Raw genomic sequence first — 25,113 nt, 5'->3', positions numbered from 1 at the left:
AAGATTCGAGCCACACTGGACTTTGCAGCTGGATTTGTTATCTCAGACAAGCAGAGAGAATCCTCCCCCTCTTCCAAATTCCACAACAAGGCCAAAAAAAGTTTTACTGTAAGTTGCTTTTAATTTATTTTATCCTGTACAAACTCTAATTGTCTATAGCTTTTGGAAAGAGCAAGAGGGGAAAAGAATTTAATTGCACTGACACAACCATCATGGGGAAATGCAGCACTGGGAGACCTGTGGATTGTTAGATGAGTAATTTATACCCTGGGCTTCTGGAATGCCAGGCTCCAGGGAACTGCATTCTCCCACCATCAGTTCCCACTGCTTAGCAGTGATTGTTAAGGCTGGGATGCACACCTGAGCCTGCCAGCTGCACGTGGTGCCATGTGAAGGAAATACCAAAACCCAGAAAGGGTTTTTACTTGCTATCAATATGCAACTGAGTCACAACTTACATTTTGGTGAATTCCTGCTTTTTAAAGAACACACATCCAAAATCCATGCATTTAATATTGATATTTTCAAAACCTAACACAGAAATTACCATTTAATTTTTAACTCTTGTTCTAACTTAAAACAATGTAAGAGTACCAAAGGTCTTTTTAGATCTACAATTTTTTGGCCATATAGTTTTTTCTTGTTTGTGGCTTAGCCCATGAACAGAAACGTCAGTGTATTGAGAAAGTGCTGCTTCCAGTACCCTGGGAGTTATCAATTCATCCAGCATGTCATCTACAGCAATTTTAAAAGTGTAACTTTTGGAGTCTTCAGCAGAACAACAGCTGCCCACCACCAGCTCCCAATGACCCTGGAGCCCTGCCCTCACTTGCAAGGAATTCCCTCTCTTGCAGTTTTACCCTCCATCCTCTATAAAAACTCTTCAGCAAGTGAGGCCACAAATTCACAGATCTCCTTCACTAATCAAACACAAAGCACACCCTCCAGAAAGCCAATCTCATTTTTCTGAGGTAGACTACAGAAAGTAGAACACCTACAAACATGGCAAAACTGAGCCTGCTGATAAAGATTGTCCAAGATGCTGTAATACACACTGTGGAAACTTCAAATTTTAGTAAAGATTGAGATTTTCTGGAATTGGCATCCCCTGTATTTATTTTTCCCTCTCAATAAAAGATCACTTTCTCCCAGACTCCTACTTTAGATTTCTTTAGGAAGACATTTTCCTTTTCTTTTCCATTTTCTTTAGGAAGACATTTAGGTCCCTAACAGAATGATTTACCATTGGAATCATCAGTCACACAATGGCTCCCTGGGTCATGGGAGATCTGTACACCTGATTTCTGCACAGCTTAACCAAGACTCAGTAAACCAGGCCAGATTTCACACGGGCATCAGCTGCTGGGCTCACTGCAGAGCTCACATACTCTCAAAAAGCAGCTCCACTAAACTGGCTTTTGGGGAACCCACTACAAATCTTTCCAGAATAGGCCACACAAAAGCTGCTGCAGGACTTGTTATGCTCTGCAAAGTGCTTTGAGGAAGGAAAGTGTGGCTGCACCTCTCAGTCCCTCTGCATGCCCAGAGCTAATTCAGCAGGCTCATGCTCCAGCCTTGACGCAAGTGCTGTTCTCCCCTCAGGTCCATCCTGAAGAGCAGAGCTGCCTTTCAATAAATTAGCTACATAACAATAATGACCTTTAAAAAGCCTGTGTATATTCAACTCACACACAAAACTCTTCAACATTAAGATTGCAAAATTACGCTCTCAAAGAATTAGGAGGTGTCAGAATGAAGATTACTTCTCCAACCTCAATTCAGCCTTCCTGTACATCTGTATAAAATCATGGGTCAAATAAATATTAAAATACTAGCTTCCCCCTTGTATTCCTCATTTACTCGGTGCACAGGCTGATGCCACCTAATTAATGAGAAGTTATTCAATATTTAGTTTTCTTTGCAGTGTCTGACCTCATCTTTTATTTATTGTTCTGAATTTAAAATGCCAAAGTTTCCTTTTCTGTACTTTCATCTCATGTCAAGAAACAAATTTATTTCTGCAGCACCCTAATGAGGTATGGGAGTATTAACACTCTCCTTTTACAAACAAGGATCTGAAGCCAGCACCTCCTAATTTAACAGAGAACTTGGGAATTCTGCAGCTGGGGCATGTGGGTATCAAGCAGGACACTCAGCAAATAAGGACAAAAAAAAAAAGACCATTCTTTCCAGGTGAGCTCTCTTACAACAGAGGAATCCTGTGGCAAAGGCAGGGAGAAATGTCATTTCTCTCAGGGGACAACTCTTTCTCTGCCTGCAGCCATGTCCCCTCAGCCTACTTTCCCAGACTCTGTTCCATGGGTTGAACAGAAAGCCAGCACCTCCAGCACCCAGAGCATTATTCACTCCTATTCCCTGCTAGACACAACTCTCTCACAGACTCTGTATAAAATCCATCTCTCAGTCCTTTTGATTTATTCTCAGTTCTTGAGAATTCACTGAGATTATTGCAGCCTCAGACCTCCAAATTGGAGGAATTTTTTCCAGGATATGAGCGGGACAGTTTCTGAAATATAATCTCACCAAAACCTCATGTTTTCCCTAGAGATGGAGCATTTATAGAAAAACAGCCCCTTGCCCCAACAGAAGTCCTGTAAGTTTCCCAATATTTTCATATGGGAAAACATTTTTCTTAGTCACATTCTCATCATCAACTGAGCCTTCTTGGATTAAGTTTTACAAAACAATTCAGTCAGACACACAAACCTGGGGACTCGATGCAAACCATTAGAGCCCAGCTAAGCTGTGAGCAAGGCAGAGTAGGGTCTTAGAGTAGGGAAGAAAAGGGCTCACCTTCAAAATACTGGCCATCTTTCAGTAAGGGCATGTTAGATTTAACCTCTGCAGGACAGTTCCACATGAATAACATCATGCCATTTCATCTGGCAGAGTAAACACAACAGAAGGGTTTTCTGATATGATGCCTTTCCCAGGAAAAGATTCTTTTTGATTGCCATTAACACAGCATCATGTAGATGCACACAATGAACAATAAAATTCCAGAAAGAGGTTTCCCATATTAAACTTCCAATACACACTTCAATTTCATGAACTAACATGCCAAATTCAGTCTAGAAAAATCTCAAGCAGCTCAATTTTCAAGCAGCTGACAATAGCTGATTTTTTAGTAATAAAGGTTCATGTTCAAATTACATTATTATGGGTAAGGAAAAGGTGGTACAGGCAGTTGAAGTACCACAGAAGTTCCTAGAAAAAGACCTGAAGATCAGCCTGGCACGAGGATGGAGGAGGAAGAGTAAAAAGATGAAACATCATGAATTTAATTCTGTCATGAAAAACATGAAAATTAAAAAGTCAGTTTCCACACTTCCTAAAGACTTATTCCTAGGAAGACCTGTTGCTGTCAGTGTATCCTCAAACCATCCTGCACAAATTCTTACAGATAGCCTTCTCCATTTTTGTCACTTCACCCTGCTCTATTTCATCATGAGATTCCTCTCTCAAACAAAAACTTCTTCAGAAGGAAATGGGTCCAACAACCTTCACAATAACACCTGTAATGGCTTGCTGTGAACGAGGCTCTCCTTCACTCTGCCACTGTTTAGAATGAAAGGAAGTGGAAGAGTGACAGATTCTGTAAGGAACAAGAAGTTTGAAGAAGATTGTTTATTACAAGATCTTGTTACCACCTTAACCCTAGAACTGTGTACTTGCACAGCACAAGTAGCATCTCCAAGGCAAGCTTTTATTACTGTCTTGTTAAGAAATCATGTAATTGGTTTGCCTGAGATGAATTTGTTGGGAAGCTGACAGCAGCTGTACTGTTTTCTACGCTCTCATTTTGCCTCTCAATTAGGAGTTGAACCTCAAAAGATGACTCTGGACCTATCACCCAGCTGCATTCAACTTATTTTTGCTGCTCTAATCCACAGATTTTCAGCAGAGTATGCATCCTTTCCTTTGTCACACCAGTGTCCCCACACAGTGATGCTGCCAGGCAACACTCAGCTCCTACAGCCATCATTTCTGTCCATAACCCAGCTAAAAGCACAGAACTATTTCTGCTGCATGAGAGGAGCCTACACAGATGAAACTCTACCCAGCAGTGCATCTACAGTTTGGCTGGGCTGGAAAATTTCCTGGGCCATTGCTCTTCAGGATGTTTTACATGTGCTATTTAAACTATTACCTCAATGTGCTGAAAACCAGTACATTTCATTTCTGTGATTTAACACAACAGTCCAGCAAAAGTGAAGTAGAAACATAAAGGTGAATGTACTACATACCTTTTAATGGATTTTGGAAGGTGAACTTCATAAAAAAAATCTGCTATGTGCTATTTACAAGAAATAGAAATAGATTTCTCTAGTCACATAAAATTTACTATGAACAGTTAGAAGCTGATCACCCCAAAACAAAATTGGCACTTGCATCTGATACAGGTAGCAACAGAACCAAACAGGGACAAGAATATGGAGTTTTGCAGCAGCACTAAGTAGTGGGGAAAAGGGCCTGGATCCTTGGGAAGTCTGACCTCACTCCAGTCATTAACCAAAAAGTTGGCCTAGTAAAAGCTGCAGAAGAATCTACCCACAACAGTTTAAAAGACTTTTCAGTGTTGGGGCTTTTTTGTTTTGTTCTCCCCCTCTTTTTTTTTGCTGTTTTGTCATAACTAATTTTTCCCACCACTTACTCAAACCCTGTGCCCCAAGTCCTTTTACCTGTCCTGAGCAATACCCTCAGCATTAAATATAAGTTTTATAGACTTCTCCCTGTTCTCCACAATTCTGGCATCTTTCTGTTTGGCTTTAAGCTCTAACCAAATTTTGTACCATCACATTCAAATCCCTGGTTTTGTTCCATTACCTCTCACTGAGTAATCTTAAGGAACTAACTTTTTTTTGTAAACAGAAAGTAAAAAGAATATTCAACTTACCAAGAAGATTTTATTTAGGGAAGCTCACGTTTTTTTCCTGTTTCTTCCCATTTCAACATTTCTCTAAGTTTTTAGTTCACCAAGCCACAATTCAACACAGGACCTGATTCCCTCCTCCTACAACCTTCACCTGTAGCTACCTTCAAGTTCTGCAATTCCTCCCTGTTACTTGGCTCCCTTCCCCTTCCCAGGATATTGCCAGCTGCCCCATCACCCCTAAGAGTTTCTCCTGTCTGGTACATTCAGTCTCTCTGCCCTGTAAGCCATGACATGATTCTCACACTACTAATGATATCTGCAATATCTGAAACCCCATTCCCAACCAGTAAAAAGCAGCAAAATGCTGCCAAGATTGAGTGAGCCAAGGACCATTCTTCACTAAGGAAGAAGTGATTGTAGGTTTCTGCAAAGTAACCAGTTAAAATGGGTGGTGTTTGTTTTCCTCCTTTAGTTTCCTTTGCTGCCTATTTCATTCAAAAGCAGGTACTTTTCCTCCACCTTAACAGCAGGGTACCTACTGCCTACACTGAGCAGAAAAATATTGACAAGACTGCTAAAAACATTCTTTATTACTAAAAATACCATTGATATGAAACCATTTTTTAAACTGAATTATCCACCTATATCAAAAGCAGAACTTGGTGCAGTGTAATGCTGAGCACATGCCACTCCACAGTTATGATGAATTATTCCTGCTGGGGAAGGATTTGAGGAAAAATGAAGTGTTTTTTTTTTTTTTTTTTTACTATGCCCACTAGAGAAACCACAGTTATGCTATACCATACACATACTACATCCCACATAAAAACCATCTAGACATAAGACAGCTTCATTTCCTCAGAAAGCCTTCCTCTTCACAGAATTACTACAGTTCACTTTCAGTATTGATTTTCAGGTTTTCATTCCCAAGGAATCCTTCAGGACTCTGAAGTGCTTTTGGATAGCAAAATTTGTCAACACAGGGATGGATAAAAGAGAAATTATAATAGTTACTCACTTATAGTACCACCAAGTCTTAATTGGATGGATATCTACTGTGTGTTACTCTACGAGCTCAAGGACAGCCATTCACATGAAAATTGTTCAACAGTGAATGCATTTTGCCTTGTTCAGTGAGCACACTTTATCTGTTTTAGCCACAGGGAAGAAAAGCTGCAGAAGAAAATGGTTATTTTAAATTCATTGCTCAGCTTAAGACTGTCAGTTTTCCAAAAACCTACTCTGTGCTTTGGAAAGACAACAATATCTTTCACTTGAGCTTTTTGTTCGTCTCTGTGAAGAACTGGAACTCTGACAGCCTAGTTAACAGGACACCTGTAGCAAAAGGCAATCTCAAATGATGAAGACAGCAATTTTCAATAATAGTCAATACTTCCACACTTCTTGCTCCTGAGAGATCAAACAAAAAGCCCTGGTCTATTGGAAAAGCAAGAACAGAAATTATGAATTTTGGATAGGAAAAGTCATCATTTCCCCACAGCTACCAGGTGGGAACTGGAACAACTGATAGATTTCCAGACTCAGGAAACTGCACATGCTACAAGTTGATGCCATTGCTTGTTAAAACCTACAGCCCACTTAGATTTAGACATCTGAGATATGAGAGAAATGGAGTGCTTGCCCTTCAGAATGTGTTAGAAGCTCCCAAAAATGAAGATTATTTGCATAGTACTAGCTTGTCCCATTCTGTGCACATTCTGATGCTCCCTATAGGATACCAATTTCTTTTTCTTAGGTAACTCCAGATTGTTTCAGCATCCAGGATAAGCATTAGTCTCTATTTTATTCCATACTGATTGAATACTGAGACGTTCATCTAAAGATAAAAATTATCTGCAGTAAACTAGACTCTGGAAATCTTTACTTGACACTCAACTAGAGAGAAACTACCAAGTACTGGCCAAAACCTGCCTCATCTCAGAAGGAATGCTTTGTTAATTGCAGGGATGAAATCTGCTCTGCTAAGGTAACACCCAGCTGCCTAAGCCACAAGCCAATTGTTTCTCCTGACATCTCCTGCCTCACTCTTTCATTCCAAAATAGGGACTCAGGACCAGCAATGCCAAACAGTTCCAGAGCTGTGTGACAGCTCTGTCCTGCCACAAAATGGTGGTAAATCAAATGTGTGGACTTTCAAAATATCCCAATGGCAACTTGCTTGGAGGGGAACACACCAGGCAGTGAGACTGAAGGCAGGGATAAATACATGAACACTCCCTGTGCCAGACAGTAAGTTACATGCAGTAAGTTCTACATTATCCTATTACATGCAGGATAAAGCACTGCAGTAATTATGTTTTCCAGTTTATTGTCAGCAATTTTCCCAGTGACACTCAGGATCTTATATGTTGTTTTCACTATACAATATTCTGTGTTTATTGACACTGAAGCACAGCTAACATCTGATTGCTCAACTGTTCAACACATCAAATCCTCTGGCAACAGCATCAAATAAAAGCAGCAATTGTAAGCTATTTATATAGTTTACAGTCATTTCTGAATATACTGAACAAAGAGCTTTACTTATTCCTACCTCTCCCTTTCACATCTTTAAGTGAGCTGCTAACCAGCCAACAGAACTTCCTGACTCTTGCACAGAAGTTTTGAGATTGCCTTTAGCAGATGATCCCATCACAGAAGATGAATTGAATTTCTAGGTGATAGATGGTGCTAGCCTTTTACTCTGGATGACAGTCCACACACATGAAGAAATGAATGAATTTGAAAAATTACAGGCATTTCTATGGTTTCAACATGAGCACTGTGGCCAAATTTACAGAACAGAGCTTGAAGAAAAATTACCAGGCATATTAAAAACAAACAAATAAACAAAAAAAAAACCACATAAAACTAAAATTAAACTAAGCCCTGTCCTCCAAGGGTTAAAACATAATTTCCAAGAAAGCATAAAAGAACTAAACACATCCTAATGGACTGTGCAAAGTTTGTGAACAAAATGCATTATTTTCCTTGCCTCTCACAGCTTGACTTGAAAGGTCTGGAACTTTTACTCATGCTCTGCATATATGAATGATGGGGGTGTGTTAGATCAAAACTACTGCCCCTGCAGAGATCATATTCATTGTTGTGTCCTCCTCACCTTCCAGAGATGCCCAAAGAGATACCTAATGATATCTGGCAGCCAAAACTCTCAAATCAGTGTCAAGAAGAGGATAAAATGAATACACAGAAAAGGGAAAAATATATATCAACTGAAAAAATTCAAAAGTGTCATTATTATCTAATGTATTCCAGACTAGCAGGGTCATCTGTAAGGCCACCCCCACAGATCCCACACCTCTCTATGACAGAATGGAAAAGCTTCTCTTCCACATGTCACATACAAATACACATTTCTCCAACTCAAAGAAAGGGCAAATCTGAAAAAGGTCTCCTCAGTCAATGAACTCAAATAAGACAGGACTTAGATCTATCTAATTTTCTTAGGACAAGAAGCCAATAATGATGTATCACCTCCAAACTCAAACCAAAAAACTTTTTATTTCACTTAAGAATTAGAATGACCTTGTTGAAGCACAATTTAGCAACAAGAAATGTCCACATTTAACCTGGAATTTTCCACAGTGTTCAGTTCTCAGATTTCTGAGCTTTGAACCCTATGGAAAGAGGCTGTGTGTCCTTAAGTGCACAAGATCTACTGCAATACAAAATAAACAGGGCTCTTGATGCAAATAAACGTGATCAAAATCACCATCTCAGGCTTCCACAAAGCTCAGACAGAACTGAAGTCATATCATTCTAAGCAACCTTTATAGAACATAAGAATGATACTAAACTCTGTATGTCCTAGGGCAATGAAGAATATGCTCAGACTGTATCACACTGGTAAAGGCTGAGACACAGACATCTGAAAACAGAGTACAATAATACAAAAACAAATACATTGTTATATCAAGTTCCCATTCAGCAATTTTCAAAAAAAAAAAAAATTACAGGTGATATATGCTCATTTCCAATAGAAAAGGCAATGAAGTGCAATGAAACTTCTCTCAGTCCATTTGAAAATCAAGCTCACTAATCAAGTGGAAATGAGAAAAACTAAACTATTGCCTCCAACCAAAACCTGCCCTTCTGCTCCTGTGACATTTCTCTCCCATAACACCAAGTTGGTTCAAAACAGGTTTCAAAGATCCATTCTGATTATATCCAAAGTACTATTATTCATCTTCCCTTAAATTCACCTATTGGGCTTTTTCTCCTTTTTGGTGAGCACCTCAAAAACAATAAATATGGTTTAGTTTTCTAAAGATATTTTTTCAGCTGATAAAACAGTACAAGGTTGCCTTGAACTAATCATCAGAGAACTTACTCATGTTAAATATTTAATTTTCTCTTATATTTAGTTGAAAATCAAGATAACACATTAAAAGGTATTCAACAAAATCACCTTTTATCAGTAGGCAGGGATGCCCATTATTTTAATAAATCCACTGATTAAGAAATTTTTTCACTGAAGATAAGTGAAGACCTGCTGGGTGTCACAAGGGTCATTGCCTTTTTTTTCTGTCACTGAATGCTTGTGAATGTTACTGAAATGGTTGACAGGGTGTGACAACAGACAATGCAAACACAGGGGAAAGCAAACTTACTATATTGTGATTAGTATATTCTTATTGCACTTAGTGTATTCTGTGATTGCAGAAACTATTTACTTGCTTGTATGAGTTTGTGCTTTCATAATTTCATAATTAGACTGGCAAATGCAATTCTGCAATAAAAAATTGTAATTTCTGCTGCTAATTTATCCAAGTAGATTTGAAACCCTCTGAAATGTTGGTCATAAACTCAGGCCAGAGACAAGAAGAAAGGGATGATGTATCATGACAAAACTTATGTGGCAGAACTGAAAAGGTGAAACACTTTTTAAGTACTTTAAGAAAAGCAGGTGGCAGGAAAGTTAAGGCAGTTACCAGGACCAGCAGATTTTGTTCCCTTCAGCTCCTGCTGGAGGGACCTGCTCTCTCAAGTGAATGAGTCTCATGTGCCAGAGTGACTGAGGAGCGTCTCCCAGAGAAGCAGGCAGAGCACTCAGCAGTGAGGAGAGCTGTCACTAAGAGATGACAATTATAACTTCCTCATTATAACATCTCCTCCCCACCCTCCCTCTTTTGGACCAGGACTGGCTTTCATGTGGCTCACAAAGCCTGCTTGCTCTCAGGGCCTGGAGATCTTAATCAAATACAAGTCATAAACCAACACTGCTGCAGCTAGTGCAAACAGCACCCAAATGGAATTCAGCAAAGAGGCTGAAGGAAAGATGGCATTTTGCTAAAAAGAAGCTGACAATTTCACTTGAAAATTATATCACCTAAAATACACCATCTTTCAAAGTTTTAACAAGTAAAAGAAACAAAGCAGCTCAGAGGAAACACCTCAGTGAGAAGAGCAAGCAATCCAGACTTTTCCAGAATCTTAAAAGGCATTTCTCAGAAACCTGGACTTCTACCAGTGTAGTAGCCTTGAAACTTACCTTGGAAAACCACCTTTTACAACAGCCTCTGACTTGTGGATGACTAATAAATCTGAAACCCACATCTCATTCTAACTGCTGGAAGATGAAAGCACCTTTTGAGCAAACACTTAATACAGGTAATTCATCATAATATGCTTGGAGGTACCTTGGAATGTTACCTTAAAGAGATGGTGTAGCACACTCAGATATATTATGGTTGTGACACAATCTGAATGTGCTTTCTTCAGACTTCTAAGCATGAGAACATATGGAGCATTTGTCTGATGAGATTTAGAGATTTATCTGAATAGCAGACATCACTTATAAGAACAAATACTGGATGAATCAAGGAGCATGTACAGGGAGTGTTTAATCTTTACTATGCCAGCTTTAAACTATAAAAGTCAATTGAAAACAAGCATCCATGGGATGCTTGGTTTAGAGAGCCTGCAAAATGAGTTGGTTAGTCCAGTTCTTTCAGAAACTGCTGCTGTAAGCTATGTCAGGGCTGGGGAAAGGGCAAAACATGATTAAAAACAGAAGTACACAAAAACTAGGAGAAGGTCAAGGCAATAGAAGTATTGAAAAGTGTTACAAAGTATTATAAAAGTATTGTAAAAGTAATCTTCTGACAAAAAAAGACTTAATCTTTACAGGCCAATACAGTGATACTGTGACTCCCTAGTTTGTGACTGTAGAAAAAGGAAAAATCCTTTTTCCAAGTTTGACCACATCCTGCATTATCTTCATGACAAACACCTTTTTCCCTATCAGCTGAAATATGTGCAACAGACGAGCACTTTTGGATTAAATGCTACATTTGACACTAGGAAAAATAATAATTTCTCTTCATCTCTGTGACCTTCAGTAAAACATGAAGACATGTGAGAGAGAACTCATACCTGAGGCCGCATCCTGGGGTTCCACCTGATGTAGTAGTTCACCCACAGCTCCAAATGGTTCAGGCTGGCAACAGGATACAGGACATGGTTCTCATAGTTTACATAGAAGGGATTTGTGAATTCCTCTAACTGGCTGTTTATATAGGACCACAGAGATACAGTCTTTGTGCTCACCTCCTGATTGAAAAAAGTTAAAATAAAAAATTAATTACATGGATTGCAAAATTTTAAAATAAGATGGTAATATCTACATATCAATAATACTGTCAGAATTTTGCCTTATCTACTAGAAAATTACATGCAGGCTGAGAATCTTCCAGTAGCTGATCACTGAACAGCCTTAAAACTTTAGCAAAACATCTGAACACTTATTTTTGTCCAAGGCTAATAGAGAAAGGAGATTTAGACATATTATTTTCAGAGACACTAAAGTCTAACTGAGCAGAAGCAACCGGTACTGCTCATAATTTACAGCAATATATACAGCTACTTAAATACATGCTTATACACTGACCAACTAAACTAAAAAGATTAGCTTTAACAGGAATATCAGTGAAGAGACAGGGAGTTTGGAAGATCCAAAACAGTGTCTGTGAAAAATAATTTTTCAATCTTCCCACTCATACTATTTGCTTCAAACAAATAATTGATATTATGCTTTAAACTGACTATTTGTACTTTTATTTGCACTTCTGAAAGTTGGATTAGTCTAAATTTAATCAGCATAATAATGGTCAGATCAAAGAATGGAAATCTGAACTTACATCAGATTCATCTTGCAAATTTAAACTCCTTCAATGTTGTAAAGCATGTGTTTCTACTACCACTGTGTCTTGAATTGCATTTCTCTATTGAGAATTGCATCTGACCACTTATTTATGAAAGAAAGCTGTCTGAAAACCCTGCATTTGCTGAGAACATGTTATTCAGCTCCATCTTGTGGTATTTACATGCAACTTTTCCCCTACAGAAGCAGTAGAGACAAATTAAAAAAAAAAAAAAAAAAAGGCAGAACTAAATATAACAAGGAATTGTAACTTGCTCGAAAAGATGAGACAGTAAAAACAACAAGGCCACAAGAAAGCAAAAGTGCACTTGGAATAGCAACAAACTTCTATTTTTTCTTCACAAACACATAATCTTTCATTGAATCCTAACTTCATTCATTTAGATAATTTTAATTTCTGTAGTCCTCAACCACAAGTTCCATCCAGTTATGTCCTACAGTAACCTGCCACGTCACCCACAGGAGTTGCTTCAGAAATAGTGAAAAAAATGCTAATATTATTTGATAATTACTGTTGTTTAAATTTTTATATTTTGGCTAAAAATACCTGCAAGAGGACTTACAAAAACCATCAACCCCACAGACAGATGATAACTAGAGAAACCTAAGTGCCACCTCACTTAAGAGCAGGGCATTCAGCATATATTTCTCATACCATGAAATTTAATGTCTGCACTGTTTTTTAAAACTATGTGACAAATGTATTTAAAAACACAGCTCAGACAATCTGAGGTCATTTTCTATACATTTTAATATAAAAATCAGAAAACTAAGAATGTGCATTATACTAATTATTTACCTCTTTTAATCTCTCTTTTTCACAGTTGCATAAGAAAGTCCCGAAGAGACAACTATAAAGGTGATCCAGAATGGTGATCAAAAATAACTCATTGAACTCAAACGCTGCAGGAAACTGATATTAAAAAAAGGGTAAAATTACTTTAAGCATTATTTTAAGCAGTGTAGAAAGGAAGAAAACCAGACATAAGAAGCAACCAAATAATCCAGGTGAGATTTTTGTCCTATTTAGGGATTATTTGCAGGAAAACTCAGCAATTTCAGAAACTCCCACTTCAATAATCTACTTCACCTACGTACTTCTCTACAAATACTTCTCAGAGCTATACTTTACATTCATTATCCAAGTATACCAGAATACAAACACTGGCTGATGTGAAACTGGTGATATAAAGCAATCCATTTTAAGAAGCTCTAACAGTGTTCTGTTCTACCCCAAGCCCTTTTAAACATATGCTTTATATCTCTTACAGAACAAGAAAACATTCTGGGGGAAAAGAAAAAGGGAAAATAAGATAATGGCATTTAAGACTTTTATTTCCTATTTCAACACGCAATGAATTGAATAATAAAGACTACTACACATACATTGTACTTAACATTTAATCAAAACTTTTCTTTCACTTTCTACTCAAGTAAGTTACTTTTCTCCATTTCACCCTGAGTTTACCATCAGCTATATACAATAAGCCTTTAATCCCTCTTCTTCTGTATGGGAAAGTAAATCCTGTACATCTGAAATGAAAGAACTCTTATTCCCCTGAGCACCATTAGGTATTTTATTCACAAGCACAGGTTACCAGATCTAAGACAAACAGCCAGAAATCTGAAAATGTTTCTCCTAAACTGTAGAGCTCTAAACATTCATAAACGAAGAAATTACTACAAAATTCATGGGCTGCTGCCCATTCAGATGGAAAAAGTCCTTCTTCAATCAGATTTTATGGTAAGACTACCTGTGGCAATGGCTTGATGTGTCAAATAACTTTTCATCCAGGATGAGAAGGGTAGCAAATACAGACATGGAATGATAGACATTAAGAAGAATCACAAATTGAGAAGACTTAAGGAAAACTTAAGAGGTAGCATTTTTCTCATTAACAATAAAGAGCATCTAATAAGAGAATAATGTTCAGGACAAATGAAACAAACTGTGTGCGTTCCCTCTAATAGAGCATATCTTCACAGAAGTCTAAAAGACAAAGTTTTAGATTTGCAAGGCAAAATTTCCTGCTATATGGAGAAATCTTAAGTCAATATTTCAGATGTGCAGAAAGCACAATCTTTTTTAAGAGGACTGGTTTCTGTTTTGTGCCACTAAAGAACACTGAATACCTTGGTGAGTGACTCAAGAGCTACTTAAAATGAAGATGACTCCTATAGTTAGGAGGAATAACAGCAATTGGGACTGTGGGTGAACTAGCTGATCCAGAAATTCCTCTTCAGTGTCAGATGTGATTTATGAAGGGCAAATGTTTATTCATGTTAAAAGTAAAGAGTTGAATAACACACAATGGACGTGCTTGTATTAAACCCAGAAAGAGCTAAGTTTTAAACAATGTTTTATAAAAAAGAAGATTGATCTAAGATAAACATTGTAAAAGCATTTCCTTTCCAAGACTTCTCAAGCTAATACATACCATCTTTTGACTGAAAATCTTGAGTAAGGAGATTATCAGCACTATGACACAGAAAATGAATGGGAGCCTTCTCTTCTATGACTCTGCTGTAGATTGTGCACTGTTCACCAGCACAGTGTGCTCACACTGGGGCTTCTCTTGCAAGTCATGGGTTGTTTTCAACCTCCTCACCATTTGTCTTCATAAGGCATGGAGGAAACTACAATTATCAAAATCTCTTTTTCAGTCATGTTCATAAGTTAACTACTTTTGAACTTCCTTCTCTCTAGGAAATCATGCCAAAAGTTAATTACAAAACAATGATGTTAAAAACACAGCTATTACTTTAAGGAAGTATGAACAGAACTTGACAAGCAGGTGTGCTGAACCAAGTCAGGAGAAAATTCACTGGGTCTCAGATCTCAGCCTGCTGTGTCCAACTCAAAGCAGCAATCAGATAGAGAGAGCAAAAATAATTTGCAAAGCATCAAAATGATATTTGGAAAAAACTTTGAAGACAAAGTGTCTCCTAGAGGGACTCTCTTTAACTGAAAGCATTTAATGAGCCTTGCCACATCAGGGTTCTGTGTTGTGACAGGTCCATACTAATCAGAAGGAGGCCGACGTGGCCACTATTCCAATCCAGTGAAGCATATTCAAAATTCCATACATCAGTGGTTGCTCTCCAACTAGTTTATTAATAAGTGATAGCACTTTATTGAAACCCAGTCTTTGGATACAAGAGTTGTACTGTTGGAGCTGATGTATCAAGACTGTAGAGCTTCTATTACTGCTGCTGAAAAATCACTGACCTAAAAATGCCTTTCTCTGTAGTTCCAAGCCTATTAGCATCTGCTTGAAGATTCAGGTGGAAAAATTCCTCAAATGGAAATTTACTTCTTCTCAAATCCACTAATTATGAGAAAACACATGGTCATTAAAATCTCCCATTTGTTGCTGCAGGAGTTGTTGGGGTTTTTTTTAAAGTGAGAAGTAGCATTTGATTCAAAGACATGCAAAATACACTTGCTTTTTAATCAATGAACTTGTTCTGTACTACAGTAACACTGAAACACTTGGCAGAAGAACTGTGCAATGGACAACAATGGTTAACTGAAGACTAGACAGAGGAACAGTGCATTGCTGAATCCAGTGAAAAATGCATCTACAGCAACAGCTGACACCCAGTAACAAACAGGATGAAACTTTCTGCTGACTTTCTGCAGGCCTTCCTCCTGTGAGGGTTCTGTGCATGAAAGGTAGGAAGTTAAACTGCAGGGCTACATGCAACTTTTACAGTTGTTTCATTTTTAACCAGGCATCAGCATTTCATCAGCTCACATGTGGCCTTTCCAGTTTGACATCTGCTACTCAGTATCACCAGAATTTACTAACAGAGGAGGGAAATCACTTCACCATGAAGTTTTTTATTAAAATCTGATGTCAATGTACTTCTCTCAAGTTCTCTGTTACTTTATTTGGGTCACGAAGACCATAAACCCAAGGGAGAATATAAGGCTGTCAAGGCCTAATTTCCAAATGTCTGAAGCTATTTGGAAATTTGTATCTTAGTGGGAAGTTCTCTCACTGTTTTAAGGTGACTGTTTTAAAAATGTTACTCTTAGACCCTGAAAGAGCCTATTTGCTTGCTTTTAGGCCATGCCCAAACCAGAGCCCTTACACCCTCCAGTCATTAACACTTACTTAAACTTTGGAGCATTTCACATATGTTTACCATGAATTCTAAAGCACAAAACTATCACTGTTTTATGAGCAAATGATCCACACAATGATAAAATAGAATCCTGTTTTTCAAAGGTCTGTGTCAAGGTAATCACAGTCTTCACATCTATTCTCTAAGTGTTCAAGTCAACTGAAAAATTAAAAGAAGTGGGCAAGAACTGTTCAAGAATAACTTTTTCTATTTTTTTTTTCCTGTGCAACATTAATGATTTTTCAATGTCACTGCTGTTCATGAATTTCAGAACAATTTCTGGATCCAGGTTTTGAACAGATGTGATATTGGCAAAATGTTTCAGAGATTCCCCCTCTGCCCCCATCCCTTTCTCTTTTTTAAACTAGAGGCAACTAAACTGTTTATAGCGAGAAATAGAAGGCAGCAAGGGAGATCACAAAAACAGAAGAGACTGCTCTCAATTAAGGACCTCCCCAGAGGACTTTTGTTCCTACCAGGTGTTTAGAACTGCTCCTCTTTGCTATTGTTATTAGCTTTCCTCTGAAAGAGGGACAGAATTTTTCATTTATTTTTCTCCAGCCATACTAAACAGCACATTAATGCTGAAACACAGATACACAGAAAGTCTACAAGACCCCCTGGACAAGGGCCCAGTATAACAGCAGGAAACTTTCATAAAGCACCAAAGATGACTGTTTTGAATACAAGTTTTGGAAACTATGATGTAAGTTTTAAGAACCATGCTCAGAACAAGAAGACTAAGGTAAGAGATCTGGGAGTGCTAGGATCATATGGAACCAGACTGTTACCCTCCTGCCTTCAAAACAAATCACATACTACAGAGACTTCAGTATAACAGCTTTTACCATAAAAGCACAGACCCATGTTAGGCTTCAAGGAGGTAAAAAAAAAGGAAAGAAGAAAAAAGAAAAGATAGAGGGGAAGGTAAAAACCAAAGGAGTCAAGCATCAAGAACTTCTAAATCACTTGGAAATAAAGCCTTCAGGTGGACAACCCATTTCAATAACCCCATTAAAGAATGGCAATATAAAGCCACAAAAAAAAGCTTAGGTTTTTGTTCATGGAGGCACAAATAAGGAAAACGAAGACTAAATCCATTCAATAACTTAAGATTTCAGAAGAAAAATCAGAATCTGAGTATTTTGGTACCTTAAGAATCACTAATTTCAGAGATCTCTCCTGATCTAGAAGTAAGAGCAGTGATGGAAGTAATAGAGAATAGGTTTGTGTGGTATAAATGCTTTCCTGTATACATAATGATGAAAATGTTCACATTTGAGACATACATAAAATAACTCTCTACTACCCCCTGGTCACAATCAGCCCAGATTTTTGCTGTTTCTTAAGGACAATCTAAATCCATACAAACATTTACTCCACCAGTGAACATGCAACACAAATAATTTATTTCATCAACAACTCTTATTTATATAAACAGCAAACCCTTTGTAAGCCTGTTTTAAACAAAAAAAAAATTGCTGGTATTTTGGTTTCAAGACAAAATCTCTACTCTAGCTCCCTGTATTTCACTTTCAACAGAAATTTCCCTCTGCAGCCACAGAGCAACCAATTTCAGGTAAACATGCTACTATTCTGTAAAGGAATGTGTTCTCCTACACAAATTACGTTGCCAAGATAAAGACTGATACCTCATAGAAATACACTCCTCAGCATCTTACCTGCCTTGTCATTTGCCAAACACAGTCAATGAACTGCAGGAAGATGGGAGATCTGTCAGCATCTGCGTGATCATCATCTCCATGTCCCACTCGCTGGAAGTCAGAGCACACTGATTTCAGCCTGGTGTGGCTGCAGTACCATCTCAACACTGCACAGCTCAAGAACTCTTAAATATGTTCCAGGAGTGAACCAGACAAGCAAGTCTTCCATAATGTTACCCTGTACTTTTCAATACTAAAAATGCCTCCCAATATTAACTTAAGGACATGCCTTCAGCACTGAGCAGAGCTGGAAAGCTCTACCAGCTGCTTTCCCAGCTTCTACTGCCAGCCACTGATTTCTACCAGTGGGTGAAACTGGTAGGAATTTATTAAGACTGAAGTGAAAAAAATGGTTATTCCATATCCACCTGTCATAACTACATGCCATTTCTACTAAATAATCCTAAGAGTCAGAGCCCACAGAATGTCATAACAATTTATTCTAATTCCCCACTAACCCACGTGTTAAATAAACACTTCAGCCTTAAATCAGAGTAATAACTCCAGCCATTTTACACTTTTGGTTTTTTAATTGTTTTCCTTGGTTCTCCATAACATAAGCTACAATCCCTCATTCTCATAAAAAAGCCACATGACTTTTTCTCACCACTGCATTCAAACCACCTCATCTTTATTTACTTTATATTATACATCACAGAGAGGTTTCTTGTTAAAAATGAATGGGTCACAGTTCTCTGACACACTCAGACCATTAAAAAGACACCAGAGACAATAACTAAAATGCAGCAGTGAAAAAACTACCATTCAAAGTAAAAGCCCTGAAGGTGACAAACTGCACACTAAATTTTCCAGCTTACCATTGCAAATCGATGTCCAAAACTTATCCATTCTTTCTCTACAAGAACTTCAAAGCCCTTGATGGTTCTGTAGTAGCTGTCCAGCATGAGCATGGCCAGTGCAGTGAGCTGTGCAGTTCGGTCCCAGCCATCACTGCAGTGCACCACTACAGAGGTTTTACCAGATTCAATTTTATCTGCAATTCTTACTGCTCCAGCAAGAAGCATCTTAAACAAAAATGAAGAAACAAGTGTATTAAATACTACCAAAACTTTACTAAAAAAAGAAAATATTAAGATTTTATACTCTTGAAGTCATTAAGTTTTAAAATTTCAGATTAATTACATAATCATGATGATGACAATGCCTTAAATTAGAGATTTCCAAACAGTGGTGTACATGTTCCTAGAGGTACAAACATGGTGTGTATTCTCTTGTACAGACAGAGAGCTTACCAGCTCCCCATTACTAGCAGCACATAACAAATGAACCTGGGAATCCCTTCTCTAAATTAATCAATATTCTGTATTATGATGAAAAGACACAAATACTGTGATCTATTCCAAAGGCTGAAGCTTCGAGGTTTTCAAAAGTTCATTTCACATTAATCATTCACTCTTTCTTGCTCCATTTTCAAGTTCAACTGAGTTTAGAGAAAAGGACAAAGCATCCAGCTAGTCTGTACCAAAACACAACCCAAACAAACCCAGAAACCCCTGCCTGGGAGCCAGGTGTGATGTGCTGCTGCATGAAGTATACATGATATTCAGCTTCTGAGCTGACCATCAACAGCCTGGATTCAGTATCATGGTAGAAGTGAAGAATGCCAGAAGGGAAATATCAAGCAACAACACAGAAGTGTCTGTGTCTATGTGAGTGTATCTGTGTCTGTGAGAGAACAGAGTTTGTGGTATGAAGTAGTTAAATGCCAATTACTTCAGTTAGAAAGCTCTATTGCATTAAAAAATATTAACACAGTTTGGTCTTCAATAAAAGCAGAAAACAAATCTATTTAACATACAGGTATGCAATAGCTTGCTTTAAAGAGAACACAGATGCCTCTGAAGGAAAACAGCTGGAAATAAACAACAGAATAGGTACAGGAAATGAGCAGGGAATGGGAGACAGAAAACACATTTACTATTAATTCAGCAGATATCTGTGGAGTATATGAAGCTCTTTATTCCACTTCGGACAACAGCCTTTAGAAAACAGCTTCCTCTACAAATTTATTATTCTTTATGGATTTTTCAAAACTTGGTAACCATCACAGTATTTCTGTTAGGGCTCCTAACGAATAAGTGGCTTTGGACTGGTTTACAAAATGAGAATTGAAAACTAGTTAATAGCACAAGTTCTACCCTCTGACAGAAAATACCCCAGGTATACAATAAGCACCAAGTGCCTCTACTCATGTTGTTATTACTGTCTGCACACACTGAGAGTTACTGGTGCCTTCACTCCTAGACCATCTCTGGAGCACTGTGGGTGCCAGGGGTTGGAAGGTGAGTTTCCAGTAATGCATTGCATTCTACTGGGACACAGCCACACTGGTTTGAGCCAGAAAACAGCAGATGTGTTTAGAGTAAAGCTGAGGAGTGCTAGTACTATAGCAAGCTAAATCAAAAGGCAAAGAACTCTTGGAAGAAATCTCAGAGAGATACCATCATCCTGATTTAAGGAATCAATCTGCAGTTTTTGCTGTCGGTACCCTTTAAGTGAAGTAGCATGTAAGGGACAGATCCATGAAGAATGTCACACATGCATCAACTCTTCAAAATGATTTAAATTACATTTCCAATTGCTATGCTATTGTCACCTGTCTGACAGTGGTATCAAAGTTCACTCCTGACACTGCCTGATCCAAGAACCAAAGTCAGTGGCAATGAAAGGTGACCACAAATACAAAACAGATGACTGTAAAAGACCAGGCTGATAAAAAAAGCTTGCCAGATGCTTAGATTCCCAAAGCTGTTTGAAACAGCTCAAATTCAAGCAAACAAGAAAATTAAACTGTTCACAAAATATCATTAAATTTGTCTCCTAATTTCGTGTTTGCTCCCTCTACTGGCTTTGCTGCAGTTGTCAACAGGCACTGCTTAACAGTGTCAAACTAATGAATGATCCCAAACATGTTTTGCATGAGTGACATTTGAGCCAGCTGCTAATAAAACAAATTACACTCCATCCATATTATTCATAAACAGGGGACTGAATGTGGTAATGAAATAATCTACACTAGAATAATTTCAAAGGTTAGTGAAACTGACTGTAAAACTGAGTGTGGTAGTGATTTATTTTAACATTATGCTAAATAATAGGGCAGACGATAACCTGATAGATCAGTGGTTACAAACAGCTCATGAAAATGTAGGTGCCCATCACAAGAACTGTAACATTGCACAGAAGGAGGGAAGGATGAGAAAGACTGTGGAATTCACAGTCAAGTTCTTTGGCAGTGGCTCAAATATACTCTGAAGTTCCCAGTGCATTCTTCCAAACAAGAGGAATAACCCTGAACTGCCCACAAACATTCCTTCTCAAGAAAATAAAACACAGCAGTAAATATGATACTGTATTATTGGGAATTACTATCTGCCAGTACATAAAATTAGAAACACTACGTTATTATGAAATGCTTAAAATGCTGTGTTCTAAGTGACTATTTAAAAATTACATTTTTCCACAAGATTATTCTGATTAAAGCAACATGCTCGAGTTTCACCATTATTTTAGCAATATTTTCAGAAGTGCAAGTTAAAAACATGGTTTAAAAAAGTAATTGATCTTCCACATCAAAAGCATTTTACCCTTATATATTCCAGCCAGTGTGTGGAGTCCACATTTGACAGCCACCGAGTCTCATCAATAGTAGGATAAACAATTTCTTTCAGTTTCCGCAGGGATTCTCGCATGACATGGATATTGTGAATCTCCAGAAAGACCAGCTCTGCATTTGGGTAGGCACTTTCACTTTCATATCCTCCACCTTTAGCCTGTCATTCAAAAGGTTAAAACAGACAATGAGAAGAACAGGCACAAGACTTCAGTAAAAGGTGAAGAGAGTTATTTTATTCAAGTTTCAGAATTTTCTGAGAGAAGGGATTATTTTAGTGTTGATAAAAACATATTTTTGGCTTGTTTTTCTACAAAAAAGTGGAGGTTTTTTAGGTGAAAGAAATTCTAATTGTAACAGGCTACATTTGATAATACATCCATACACCCTCACCCTTTCTTATCTCTTTTCAACATCAGATTCTCCACATTCTGATATCTGGCTCAAGGCTTCAGCCTTGAGATAAGGCTGATGAACTCATGCCAGTTATGATACAAACCTACCTTGTTTGTATCTGCAACACTATTCTGCCTGGCATCAAAGATGATAAGTTTATGTGACTGAGCATTGGCATCCATAATTGTCTGTAAATATTTTTCATCTTCCTTGCAACGTTTATCATTTGGGCCAACTGATGGCTGGCTGCATCGTGTTATTGTTGCTTGACTCTCAGGATGGATCCAGGATAACACCTGGAACAAGAGAAAACTATTTAATTTACTACACTACTATAAAAGCAGCAGGCCAGAGAACAACCAGACAATCACACTGCCTATCTGGTATTCCTGGCAAATCAACAAATGCAAGTTTATGGACAGGCTGATGCAAAAACATACTGACAGCACGCTAGCACTGACTGCTCATCCCAAATCTGAACCTGAAATGCAGAGTGATTCTAAACGTCTTAGCTTTTATTTCTAACAACAGCTAAATCTGTATTATTCTAATTGGAAAAAAAAAAAAAAAAGGGCACTGGAGGAATAAAAAACTGCTTCCACGTGGAAGAGTATGGACCTATATACTACCTTGCTAAGCATGAAAACCAACACAATCTAACATATTTAAAGTGGTTCTAATGCTACCTTGTCTATTCTCAAGCAAAGCACTATGGCTATGACACATTCTACTCCAAATAAGAACACAAGCTAATACATGCCAGAGCATGAGATACCATTGTGGCTTAGAAGTGCTAATCCAGATAAAAAACTCACTACAAAGCACAATAATTGTGCAATTAAACTCATACTTGAGTTGCTCCCTTCGGTTCTAAATCCATTGAGTCTAATTCTTCTTTCTTTTCCTCCCACCCCAACTCAGGAAGGAAGCCATCCCACTGTTGTTTAAAAAACAACACCTAAAAGAGCACTAATAACTTTTTAAAAGCTACAAATTTCTAAAACACTTCCATTCTCTTGTACAAATTTCACTTACAGGAACTCTCCCTTTTGCCCTAAATGCTGCCACTTTTGAGAGGTCATCGTCCTTTACACTGGTTGGCACAACAAGAACAGCAGGGTATGTATCACAGAGCTCATAGGTGCTGTTAATTTTGGATATCTTCCAACTCTCATTGGGCAAGCCCTGCATGGAAACAAAACAATCTTGCATTTTTCACATTAGACCTTTACATATCTCAGTTTGGGGCAATGAAAAATTTTATGTGCTGCATGCTCTTAAAAAAAAGGCATGCCCACTTTTTTTTTAAAAATAAGCTGTAAACTTAGGTCTTCATGCTGAAACACAAACCAGTGGAAGTCTTTATACTAAACTGATAAGGAAAATAACCATATTGAAAATGCAGATTTAAAATTACAAACTACAGTTACTCTTCTGTTTAGTGATGTTTATTCAAATTCAATTTTTTGTAACACCCGTGTTTTGTAGAAACAGCACTTGAAAAATGTGGATTCAGAACCATGTTAAGTTAGACCAATTCCCTCAAGTACTCAGCACCTGTATCTCCATCAACTTCAGCAGGTGCTCAACACACTCAAACCCAGGCCACTTGCATTTTATTATCTAAACATGATATGCAAACAGTCATCTATGCAGCAAGAGCTGAAAATGAGTTTTCTGTAACAATTTTTCCTTGATGAAATGGCTCTGGAGGAGATGGAGAAAAAAAATACACCAAATATTCTATAACTTACCTGCCTCTTATATTCTGCCATTGGATCATACACTTTCCAGCCATTAACAGCAAACTTTTCTTTATAGCTGAATGCAAAAAGAGGCTAAAAACAACAAAACAAAATCATAAATTACTGCCTGAGGGGTTGTAAGAACAATAACTCCAAACCAGTCAACACTCCAGTATTTCAAATCTAAAGCAGACACAACATCTTCAGTCAAGACTGGAAAACACTGAGCTGGAAAAAACTGTTTTTTTCCATTAAGTATGAGTTCCATTAACCATGAGTATGATTTTAAAGTTCAAAAAACCAACATAGGAAACAGAAAATTGAAGTTATTTGCCTACACACAACACATCAATGGCAATGCCAAGATTAGAATATTGGTTTCCTGCCCCCCAACCAGTTCCTTACCCATACAAGCAAATGAAATAGAATTCTGCAGCTAACTAATAACAAGACTAATTGTACCTATTTGTTGTATTAGACAGAACTTCTAGACTTAATTATCTACTGCAGAAAATAAGAGTCAACACATACATATTTTTAATCAGCAACATTAGGCAAACCTAGATCTCAAGGGTTATGCATAAATTAACCTCATGATAGCAGACACAGCTGTGTTTGATGAATTAATGCAAAAAGCACACAGGGTCAGAGTGGCCTGCCTGCTCTGCAACAGATTTTATGAATCAACACTTCAAAGTTTGTTATACAGCCCTTGTATTTACTCCCCTACACTTTCCCAAAAGAGGAGAGCCAGAGACAGCCTCTCTCCCTCTCAATACTTACCAGCCCATTAGAAACAGGAAATGCACGTGTTACAAGGTTTTCAAAGATCTCCAGTCTGTTCTGCTCTTCCTGTTTATAGGCCAGCCGCAAATTTCTCATATCCTGTCAAAAATAAGTGACAGTTTTACTCTATGATAAACTAAAAAAAAAAAAAAAGAAAAAGCACTTATAAGACATTTGATTGAATGAAGGCATATATGGAACACTAAGTCACTGACATCATCTAACCCCCAACAGAACAGTTGTGTAAGCATTCATGAGATAACTAGGACTGTCATTAGAGATGCTTGATATAAAAATTGCCATTTTTCCTTTGCATTCACTCTTCAAACAAAAGGCAGAAGTGTTTTAGACTGCAAGTATCATAGAGGAACTGAAATAAATGAAGCACGATTCAAATACAGGGAACTGATCAGAAAGAAAAACAGCACATGGCCTGGCAGATTCTTCTTACAGAAAAAGGAAATGAAAATAGTTTAATATTAATAAATCTCTACCATGCCTTACCTTGCAAACTATTTCTATACCACATGAATTGTCTCCATGGCTCTGTACTCCAATTTTTTCAACCCTACTTATAACTCCAAGGGGAACATCAACAACAAAAGGTGGATCCTGAA

The 25,113-nt window shown here is 37.8% G+C and overlaps 1 protein-coding gene across 3 annotated transcripts in view; it reads right to left on the bottom strand.

Annotated features, from left to right (window-relative positions):
* MTMR1 (myotubularin related protein 1) overlaps positions 1 to 25,113 on the bottom strand; it is a 38,097-nt gene that overhangs the window by 2,777 nt on the left and 10,207 nt on the right. For all 3 annotated transcript variants that reach the window (XM_059859193.1, XM_059859192.1, XM_059859194.1), the window contains 10 exons: positions 25,001 to 25,108; positions 24,494 to 24,595; positions 23,720 to 23,803; positions 23,001 to 23,150; positions 22,073 to 22,261; positions 21,544 to 21,729; positions 18,754 to 18,960; positions 17,894 to 17,986; positions 12,880 to 12,993; positions 11,294 to 11,470 (listed from right to left, as the gene is read on the bottom strand). In XM_059859193.1, coding sequence (XP_059715176.1) covers positions 11,294 to 11,470; positions 12,880 to 12,993; positions 17,894 to 17,986; positions 18,754 to 18,960; positions 21,544 to 21,729; positions 22,073 to 22,261; positions 23,001 to 23,150; positions 23,720 to 23,803; positions 24,494 to 24,595; positions 25,001 to 25,108 — 1,410 coding nt within the window. The remainder of the gene's footprint in view (positions 1 to 11,293; positions 11,471 to 12,879; positions 12,994 to 17,893; positions 17,987 to 18,753; positions 18,961 to 21,543; positions 21,730 to 22,072; positions 22,262 to 23,000; positions 23,151 to 23,719; positions 23,804 to 24,493; positions 24,596 to 25,000; positions 25,109 to 25,113) is intronic.

This window comes from Haemorhous mexicanus, chromosome 14 (genome assembly GCF_027477595.1).
Source record: "Haemorhous mexicanus isolate bHaeMex1 chromosome 14, bHaeMex1.pri, whole genome shotgun sequence".
Lineage (NCBI taxonomy): Eukaryota > Metazoa > Chordata > Aves > Passeriformes > Fringillidae > Haemorhous > Haemorhous mexicanus.
The sequence above is the reverse complement of the archived record's forward strand: the minus strand, read 5'-3'. Positions and strand labels throughout refer to the sequence as shown.